The 10,565-nt window shown below is 35.1% G+C and overlaps 1 protein-coding gene across 7 annotated transcripts in view; it reads left to right on the top strand.

Annotated features, from left to right (window-relative positions):
- Nucleotides 1-10,565, top strand: part of gphnb (gephyrin b) — a 126,577-nt gene that overhangs the window by 57,434 nt on the left and 58,578 nt on the right. For all 7 annotated transcript variants that reach the window (XM_014015486.1, XM_014015483.1, XM_014015481.1 and 4 more), the window contains exons 3-6: nt 2,683-2,740; nt 2,821-2,913; nt 9,476-9,570; nt 9,729-9,795. In XM_014015486.1, the coding sequence (XP_013870940.1) occupies nt 2,683-2,740; nt 2,821-2,913; nt 9,476-9,570; nt 9,729-9,795 (313 nt within the window). The remainder of the gene's footprint in view (nt 1-2,682; nt 2,741-2,820; nt 2,914-9,475; nt 9,571-9,728; nt 9,796-10,565) is intronic.

The raw sequence follows: 10,565 nt of genomic DNA, 5'->3' as shown, positions 1-10,565 counted from the left end.
CCAGAACCAGAGTCTGACCCAGAACCAGAGTCTGACCCAGAACCAGAGGGCAATGAAAACCACCAGATTGTAATTTGCAGGATGTCTCCTTTAAAATCTGGGAACATTTGGAAACAGACAAAACTTCATCAGCTTTCAGCCTTTTGTCATTGAGCAATAAAAAAATCACTGAAATGTAAAATTACCTTAATATCTCATTCAGCATTAACATGACAGATCTGTGAGTTTTTGTTTGATTTGAAGCTGGAATATTATCTCTAAATGACACTAAATCCTTAACAAAACACTCCTTAGGAAGCAACCATCTTTGTTTTACACGTCCATACTCCTTTTTTATTTTGTTTTTGATCTTTGGCACTCTGACATTAAAATGTGCAGTTTTGAAAAAGAGGTTTATATATATATATATATATATATATATATATATATATATAAGTTCCTGGTAGTTCAGTTCAATACAAATGTCTGCAGAAATTACACATAACTGTGTCTGAATTTGCTCAATGTGTTTCAGCAACAAAAAAGAAAGAAAGAAAAACAAACTCAAAACATTCAAAGGCACACAACTCACACACACAGTCAACAACACAGAAACGTGAGGTTTCAGACGAGGAGTTGCCAAGGAAACTGTGGGAAGGAACCCTGGTTATTTGTGCTGAGCGGGTTTTCATTTGGGCTGAAAGCGAGAGGCAGAAAAACCCTGTGAGGGCACGAGAGGTGATCTGTCCTGACAGCTTCTTTAGTCTCCCGAGGTGTAACACAGACGCACAAACGCATTAGTGGACAAGTGCACATCCACTAATTTGTTTAAACACACACACGAAAGATGCCTAAACCACCTCTTCCTTTCTCAACACATCATAGATGTCAGCAAGGTGTTGTGTGTGAATGAGTGTGTGTGCACTGATTTTTACCTGAAAGGTTCCCTTTAAAGCAAACAATCATGTCTGACTTTTGTGCTTCTTTTGTTTTTTTACATGTATCCTTGCTTTCTGCAGGATTTTAACCACTGTAACAGATTTGTTATCACTTAGAAATCAAGATGGCTGCCACAGTAAAGTCTTAGCAAACACAAAAAAAGGGCCATAACTCTGCCTGTTTTACAGATGCTGAGCTAAAAATTGTGGTAGTTGCTTTACGCGCCGACAGGTCCGATCACGCTGCATGAGATTGTGTTGTTTTTGATGTGTAACCAAAAATGGCTACACTTCTGTCGTCTTTCAGCACAATGATCTCATAAATCTCTGGCAAACTGACAGGAAATATGCATCCCTTCAAGACATGCCAGCTCTTTTATTTGCTGATGTTTTAGGTTGCGGAGTTTCCCTCAGTCAGGACATGGAGGTGTAGAAAAGCAGACAAATCGTTTTTTTTTTTCTTTCTGGGGTTGTTTGTTCAAGAGGAAATATTGTGTCATTTAACTAATAAACGTATTAAAAATAGCAGGGGTTATGTAAGGGCTTCCTGTTCAGATTCTTCACCTTCAGCTGCTTTACGGTGACTGGCCACCAGAGGGCGCTGTGGCCTGATGTTCAGGAACTTCAGCTGCAACTTGGTGCTTCTCAGAGCCCTCCTCCTCATATGCAGGGGTTTTATTTATTTATTTTATTTGTCTCACTGCTGTTCATATATCCTCTGGTTCTCTCATGTTTTTAATATTTAGATCAGCTTTGTCTTCTAGTATCTATACATTTTGCAGACCTGCTTTTTACGTAAATTTGACATGGTGCTGTTGTTTCTTTTAAAGTTTTTCTTCCATGTGAACAAAAGTGCATGTCTTAAAACAAAAAGCTTTAAGACACGTGCCTTAAATATCAATATTCTGAAATGTACTGTACTATAGCTTTTTGCTCATATTTATCAGTTTCCAGAGGTGTTTAAAGTGCATAAAAAATAAAATTTCACTGATAAGAAAAGGACTTAAAAGTCATAAAACTGCTCACAATAATCAGGGGAAAAGTGCTTTTACACAAACTCTTAAAAATGAAGTGATCAATTTACTTATCTATGTTACGTCAACTGTTGTACCAAACCCAGATGATTAAATTACTTTACATTTACTCGACCCAGTTCAGTGGAAACTATTGACCCAACTTGGTTGAGTAAATTCAACACTTTTTTCTTAGAGAGCATAACCTTCCTTTCATGATGAGTCATATTTAAAACTGTATCATGAAACTAGATTTTTTTAAGTAAAGAAAAAGTATCTTTTTATAAGTAAGTCACAATTTAAAAAAATACTAATCCTCAAAACATTACTCAACTAATTATACATTGTTACTACACACCCCTGCCAAATTCAGATTTTCTATCAGACAAAAATAATTTTTAAAAATGCATTTTTTAAATTATTTAATTTATTATGAAGGGAAAAAGTTTCCAAATCAACCTGTGTGAAACAGTAACTTTGTCAGTACTTGAAAAGTTTTAAGAAACTTCATGTTGTCTAAATTCTGCACCTTAACATGCCTGTCTGCCAGAACTGCTCACTTGTTGCAACAAAGCTGTGTTCTGGATACTAATAAAGTGCGAACGTCCTTGAAATGGTTATTCAGAGCTTAACTTAAGGAATCATCAATATTTGATGAGGTCTGTAGCTCCCCAGCTGACCTTTGTGACTCAGAAAGATTTGCAGCAGAAGAGAAGAAAACGTTTTCTCATCGGTTCTTCTTCCTTCCTCAGACTGGGTGGTATGATCGCAGCCTACAAGATAGTGCCGGATGAAATAGATGAAATTAAGGTAAAGATCCTTCGTTTGCTGCGTGTACAGTGTTGTTTGTTTTTGGTGGTTTTCACACATGTGGGCCTGTTTTCCAACAGGAGACACTGGTGCACTGGTGCGATGAAAAAGAACTCAACCTCATTCTCACCACCGGAGGCACCGGCTTCGCTCCCAGAGACGTCACACCAGAGGTGAGCCAGGATTTCTCTTTGTGTGTTGTGTCTTTTTCAGGGGCGCCAACGGGGGGGGGACAAGCTGGCCACCCCAGTGGCCCCCCCAGTTTTATCCTCTTGAGTACCCAGGTTTTTCCTTTTTCAATTCTCCTACCCATTTAGGAATAGAACCTTATAAATATAAAAACAAACACAACAATTAACAAATTAAGTGTTAAAAACATTAATTTATATTTTATTTAAAATAAAAAATTAAATTAAAATTAAAATGTAGCTCCTCTGAATAAGGACAACCAGACCAGCCTAAAACCAATGTTCTCAAATAAAGATGGAGGTTCTCATGAGGTTATATTCATAGATATATTTTAATCAAGTATTAATTAAATAATTTTAATAATTATATAATAAATATAAAATGAGGCAGTACAGTTGCACAGTTGGTAGAGCAACATGTTGCCTCTGAGGAAGAAGGTTGTTAGATCAACTTCCTGTTCTCCAGGTTCTCCAGTTTTCTCACAGACCAAAAACATATTTATTATATGACATAAAAAACAAATAACTTAATAATTTGGGATAACACTACAGTAGATGTAGTTTGTCATTTGCTTGTTTCAGTTTTTATTTCCAGTTTTGTGATTTTATAATCACAGTTTTTCGTCACAAAAGTAAACATAACAAGCAAATAAAAATTTTAACATCCATAGAAGAGGTCATGCCTTTAAATTTTAAAAAGCTTTTTCCTTGTAAATATCTTTAAAATATGTATTTTGACATTTTTAAGGAAACTGTCCCTATCAATTTTAAAATGTAATTCATTTAAACCCCCACATTTATCATGAAACATTCGTTCATCCAGTGTTTCTCTTGTTTAACAAATAAATTTATTTCATTTTACRTATAGAAWACTCACATTAAGTGTTTTCCTATGTAGGTAAAAATCTGTTTAACAACCTGCTAAAATACACCAGAATGCAGGAAATGGCATTTACTTCTTTAAAAATTTTCTGGGGGAGGACCCCCGACACCCCGCCACTGGGTCCCCCCAACTTTACAAATACTTACTTTTCTTTTTGTCTCTGAATGTCATAAAATCTGTGATATTATCTGTGAAATTACAAATTGAACATATGTTTATATTGCCGTAGTTTTCAGTTTGTAAATTTTACAAACACATCATAAAATTTATGTTACAGACGGTAGTTATGGTGTGCCACCCCTGGTTTTTCAGTGCCCCCCCCCCCCCCTGAAAAGAATTTTTGCAGGCGCCACTGCTATTTTTTTTACTTTATGGCTTTGCTGTTTGTGAGATGAAGCTAAGGCCTAAATTTAACGTGTTGCAGTGCAACTTTGGGTGTGACGTCTCGCTGTGCTTTCAGATTTCAAGTAAGAAAATCACAAACACAGAATGTGTTGCAGCGTTGTTAAATTTTACAATGAATAAGTGTTGAAAGCCACGTCTCCTGGTGCTGCACGAGCTTCATTAGCAGCTGGTTTCGCTGATCAGCACATCTGTTGAGGCGCTGATTACCACTAATTAGTCCTCTGGTCAAAAGGGAAATAAACAGGTGGACATGTTTTAGTTTTTAAACTGCTTCTTTTGAAAGACAAAAATACAGCAGATGATTTCAAGGAACCACTTTTATGTCATGATACTGTCTCTGTATTTGTTAAAACATTTTGTATTTTTGTTTTAATGAATCATTGTTACACAATTCTATATTAACTACATAGACTGGCAACCACTTTCACGTACCATAGATATGCAAAACTATTAATTTACTGAGTAATAAAAACATCAAGAAAAAAACTAAACATGCGAATATGCTCCATTGTAGCAATATTATAGTCAAAAAACAACATAAGGTATTCACTGTGCTGCAAAATATTACATCAATGTTATTACTCATAATTTTATGTGAAAATAAAATGTTACTGTTACATTTGATTGTGGTAATTATTGTTTTAGTTTATATTGAAGTAAAACTAAATATCACACATTGATTATGTAGTTATTCAAATGATTAATTCTAATACCTCGGTGAGGATTTACATCATAATAGCCTTAAATGTTTATCAGATAGTTGTAAACATTTGTATCTCTTTACTTCCTGAATGAGTTAATAGTAATATTTTTTTGCCAATTAACTTTGTAACCTATTTCTTTGTTTGATTTGTAACAATATATTTGTTATTTTGGGTCAAGATCTCAGGAAATCAAATTCTCATTAAAAAATTATTGCTAAAATCTAAACAATTTTTCTAATTGGCCTAATGTATACTTCAGCCCATTTTAAACAAAAAATGTCTAAATTCTAAAATGTTTGGTGAAACAAGAATAAAATACACGAGGTCACTTTTCTTTAGTAAATTTATTCTTGTTGTTTCTCTGAAATTAACTGATTTGAAAGAAAAAATCTGTACTCTAATTTGCTTAAATGTGTAAACATACTTGTTCAGTATATAGAATGTAGACATGTATGAAGGAATAACATTTGTAAATGGAAAAATACACATATTTATCCAAGTGTGTACACACACACACACACACTCTCAGTCAAGCAGTAAGTGAGCTGCAGTTCTCTGCAGGATCACTGGTCCTCATCAGTCATGGCTGACAACAACAAACTAAACCGATGAAGACGAAGGCACATCCTCACTGTAGCCACTGATAAAACCTGCAGAAGTGCTGCTTTAGTTTGTCTTTGTGTGTTTGAGTCATACCTCGTGTGACTGTGTTCTTTATAGTTATGGTTCAGTATGTTAAAGTGTTAGGAAACTCATAAGTTGTAATATTTATTCATATAACTGAGAGGATGCAAAACCAAATTATCTATACTTCCACTGAAGAAGTGTTGAGGTGCTTAAAAAGCTTTAAGTGATTAAAATTGAAATGTAGCCAAAGATAAAGATCCTAAAAGCCCAGATTAGAAAAGGTTTTATTGTAATTTTGTTCCACATTGAGATGTACAGTACTTGTGTGAGACATGCGTTCACATACTCTTACACTATATATCCAAATTACTTATGCTGAAAAATCTGATTTAGCCTACGCATAACTTGGGGAGGATGGGCAGCTACCTGGCCAATTATCTGGCTAGCAAACTGGAAAGCTATCTTGCTAGTAAACTGACTATGATCATGCTAGTAAACTGACTATGCTAGATGCTAACTGGCCAACTATCTAGCAATGTGGACCACAATCATGCTAGTAAACTGGCTATGCTATACGNACTGGCCAACTATCTAGCAATGTGGACCACAATCATGCTAGTAAACTGGCTATGCTATACGCTAACTATCTGGCTAACTAATTGGCCAACTATCTTGCAATGTGGACCAAAATCATGCTAGTAAACTGACTATGCTAGATGCTAACTGGCCAACTATCTAGCAATGTGGACCACAATCATGCTAGTAAACTAGCTATGCTATATGCTATAACTAGCAACTAGCTGGCTAACTAACTGGCCAACTATCTATCAATGTGGACCACAATCATGCTAGTAAACTGGCTATGCTATATGCTATAACTAGCAACTATCTGGCTATAGCTAACTGCCTTTGTGTGTCGCACACAGGAATCATCATCACATGGCACTAATTCCAATATCTTCAAAGTGGCAAATATAATTGTTGACATTAATTGCACACAATACGACTTTGCCCAAACCCTACTACCAGTCAAGCATGTCCAGTGTATTCAAGAAAGAAAGTCTGGCTTGGGACAGATAAAGTTTTTCAGCATCATTTGTAAGCTGAAATGGTGCCCAAAGCTCTGGTGACTGGGAAACTTGAATTATTCTTGTGTTAAAAATGAAACTAATTCTTATAAATGCTAAAAAAATTTAATAAAAAGCTTGGCTTGTTGCAAAACAAAGTTGTAATTGAGGCGCCGGGCACAAAGTGAATAAAACTCTCATAAAACACAAGTGAAGCATATGGTATACTCATTTATATAAACATGCTTTTTGTTTCATTTGCCCTAAGTTAGTTTATGGCCAAATAATATAAAAGTGCTTGTCTGTATTGATCTGGTTGTTCAACTCAGTTGTGGAAGACACATTTGTTTAAAAAGTGAGGGATGAAAAGCCTCGACTGTAGCACTGTTTCATAACAACAACTTCCCGTAGAGTTGATTTTAGGTTTTCTTACAAAGCAAACATTTTAACAGCCATCTGTGCTGCATTTTGCACAAGGAAAGAAAAAAAAACTTCAAATAATGAAGTATGGTCTCTTTAAATTGCTTGTTTTTGCTGCTAAGCCCTGCATGTTGCTGTGTTTTTCATCGAATCCATTAACAAATTAAACACTCCATATCTCAACTGTCTGAAGCTGAAAAATCTTTAACTATCTCTTCCACATCTACATTCATCTACATTAGCAGTCATTATTGATTTAGTCTCTTAAATCACTTGGGAAATATCTCCGCTTCACAGTGGATCCAAGCAATTAAAGCTTTTGATGTTAAACGATTCACCTTTTGAATCTTAGATTTCCTGGAAAGATTGGTATGGTATGCTTTTACAAACACTGGGATCAAGTTTATTGTTTTAGTAATTTATGTATATGTCCAGGTATTTAACAAGACTATTAACCTAACTGTGCAGTGGTATTATTTGAACTCTTGATAGCTGCAGCACAATATTAATTTTTACTTTGTTTCTGGTGAAACTAAAACAAAATAAAAGCTTGAACAAAGTCACGTTTTGTTCAAATGTTTTCATATAGATTTTATTTGATTCTTTGTCACTAAAGTCTGAAGTGTCATTTTGTCAAAGTAAATAATGTGAACCTGCATGGATTTCTTGAACGTTGTGTGATCCAGCACTCACCATAATAAAGGTTTTGTTTTTTAAAGGAAAAGTTCAATAAATGAACTCAATCAATCTAATAATTCTTTACAAAACCTAGTTACAATATGTTTTTTTAATTAAGCAAAATTAAACCATATTCTACTTCAATTTACGCATTTACAATTCAGTCATATCTTTGCAAAGGAAAGCAATTAGTCTGCAATTAAAGGATATTATTGGAGCTTTTCTCAGAATCTCATTCTGTAATATTTCCTCCCCTCCCAGTCAGAGCCTATCTCCTGCCCAGGCTGATAGATTTCCTCACCCCCTTCAGACACATGTAATTAATAAAATCTCATTTTCGCTTTAAGTAGAGGAACAAATTGCTCAAATTATACATCTTGTAAACTTAATGTGAATACATGCCACAACTAAGTAAAGTTAAAAGAAAAACTGTCAGCCTGTGACTCTGGATAATGTAGACTAAGTTTATGATGAAGCATAAATCCGGTCCAACCTGTCCCCCAGCTTCCCTCCTTCCCTCGTGTCTCTATTTCACTCAGTTACCTCCAGCTTTATTACTCTTCTCATCCATCTTCTCTCCCTACGCCCATCGTCTCTCTTAAATCCAAGACAGAGCTGCTCATCAGCCCCTCCTCTCCTTTGAAGAGTTTTTTTTCTCCACTGCTTTGCAAGACGTGTTGCTCAACTGAAAGGGATCCATGATTACTTGTAACATTAGACTTTATTTGATAAACATATATTTTAACTGTAAAATAAAGACTGCAAAAATACTGTAGGCTGTTTAGTTTTTAACTAAGAGTTTAAAAATATATTACAGGGATGGAGCCATTTTATTTCCACACAAAGCATTCTGGGTAAATGATGACGTGGATAGGTCCTCGGTGCGAGGCTGCTAGCGAGCTATATCCACCCTGAAGGTTAATCTTGGACAATATCTGATGATCGACTCTTTTAAATGAAACCAGAGAGCGTTGACAGAGAGGAGAAGGTAGAAATGACTCAGCCTGGAACTGAAAATATGGATGGAGGACAACAGAGCTGCTTCATGGAAGAACAACCTCAGATTAGCCTGTTAGCCTTCGAGCTAGCGCCAATCCAATGCTATATTGCCTTATATGTATTAGCTCAGCGCTAGCGCGACAAACAAGCTAAACTGAGGTCCTCCATCCATATTTTCAGTTGCAGCTGAGTCATTTTTGTGTTCCCCTCTCTGTCATGTGGATGGAGGACCTCAGTGACGAGAGGAGAATGTGTAGCGCTCGTATAGCTCAGTCCCACAGACTTGGATACTAAATAGATACGCTCATTTTGCACATTTTTATTCTATTTATCAGTCTTTCTAGGAGGCTTACATGCTGTAATGCTAGAAACAGTTTTTTATGTTGTAAATTACAGCGACATCAGCTTTCTGTTTTAGCATCTGTCCAAGGATTGATCCAGATTGAAGTCAGGGATCCCTCAGGGATGTGTTCTCAGTCCTTTTCTCTTTACTCTGCTAACATGACTATTCTACTATATCAGGCATAATCCAGATCATTAAGTTCTAGTCATGATAAAACAATGAAAACAGGACTTCAATTTTTAAGGGGCTGTAATCTAAAAAAAGTGAAGTAATTTTTCTCTAAATTTGATTTTATTTGTATTTTTAAGCACCATTTCAGTTTTTTTATGAGAAGGTTAGTGCATGCCAAAGCTTGCAACCATCTGTTACACTGAGGTCACAGTCTCCTATGGGTGTTTTTTAAATTTTTTTTCCTATCCAGGCTACTAAGGAGGTGATAGAGCGCGAAGCTCCAGGGATGTCTCTGGCGATGCTGATGGGATCGCTCAATGTCACACCACTAGGCATGCTTTCCAGGTCTGATAATCGCAAGAACCCACTTAGCAGTTTATTTTCAAACAGTCCTAAATATTAAAAAAAGAAAGAAAGAAGTCACTTTTTTGTTTACCTACGTGAAATTTATTTAATTTTTGTTATAAGCAAATATGCTTTTCATTAAAACTTTGTGTTTGCAGACCTGTGTGTGGTATTCGAGGAAAGACGCTCATCATCAATTTACCAGGAAGCAAGAAAGGCTCCCAGGTAGGAAACACTGCAAGCAGCTCTCTGCTGTGGATTTGACTAACCAAAACAAAACAAATCCATCAGGTGAAAGAAATACATGTTTTCTTAATTCTGATAGAGAAGCTCATCTTACTTGATTTCATAAAGCAGTGCTTTGATTAGTGACTTTTGACAAAATGTCAAGGAGTCTCTGAGTGAGCTGGTAAGTGCTGTTACTTCGGTGTCCCGTTTGTAAAGTTACACAGTCAAAAATTACCACCAATATTTTTGTTTTATTTAGCCTTTTATAAGAAAAAAGAACAGATTTATTTTTCAAAGTTAGTTTTTCAACATATGATTCATACATTTATAAATTTCATAGTTTATAAACTAAATATTTAACTTACAAGTTAAATATTTAGCTAGCTACCTAAATGTTTAACTTGCTAGCTAAATATTTAAGTCGGTAGCTAAATATTTAAGTTGCAACCTAAATATTTAGGTAGCTAGCCAAATATTTATGTTAAATATTTAGGTGGCTAGCTAAATATTTAACTTGCTAGCTAAATATTTAAGTCGGTAGCTAAATATTTAAGTTGCAACCTAAATATTTTGGTAGCTAGAGAAATATTTAAGTTAAATATTTAGGTAGCTAGCTAAATATTTAACTTGCTAGCTAAATATTTAAGTTTCAAACTAAATATTTTGGTAGCTAGTTAAATATTTAAGTTAAATATTTAGGTAGGTAGCTAAATATTTAACTTGTTAGCTAAATATTTAAGTTAAATATTTAGGTAGCTAGCTAAACA

The sequence above is a fragment of the Austrofundulus limnaeus genome, unplaced genomic scaffold, assembly GCF_001266775.1.
Source record: "Austrofundulus limnaeus strain Quisiro unplaced genomic scaffold, Austrofundulus_limnaeus-1.0 Scaffold129, whole genome shotgun sequence".
NCBI lineage: Eukaryota > Metazoa > Chordata > Actinopteri > Cyprinodontiformes > Rivulidae > Austrofundulus > Austrofundulus limnaeus.
The sequence above is the reverse complement of the archived record's forward strand: the minus strand, read 5'-3'. Positions and strand labels throughout refer to the sequence as shown.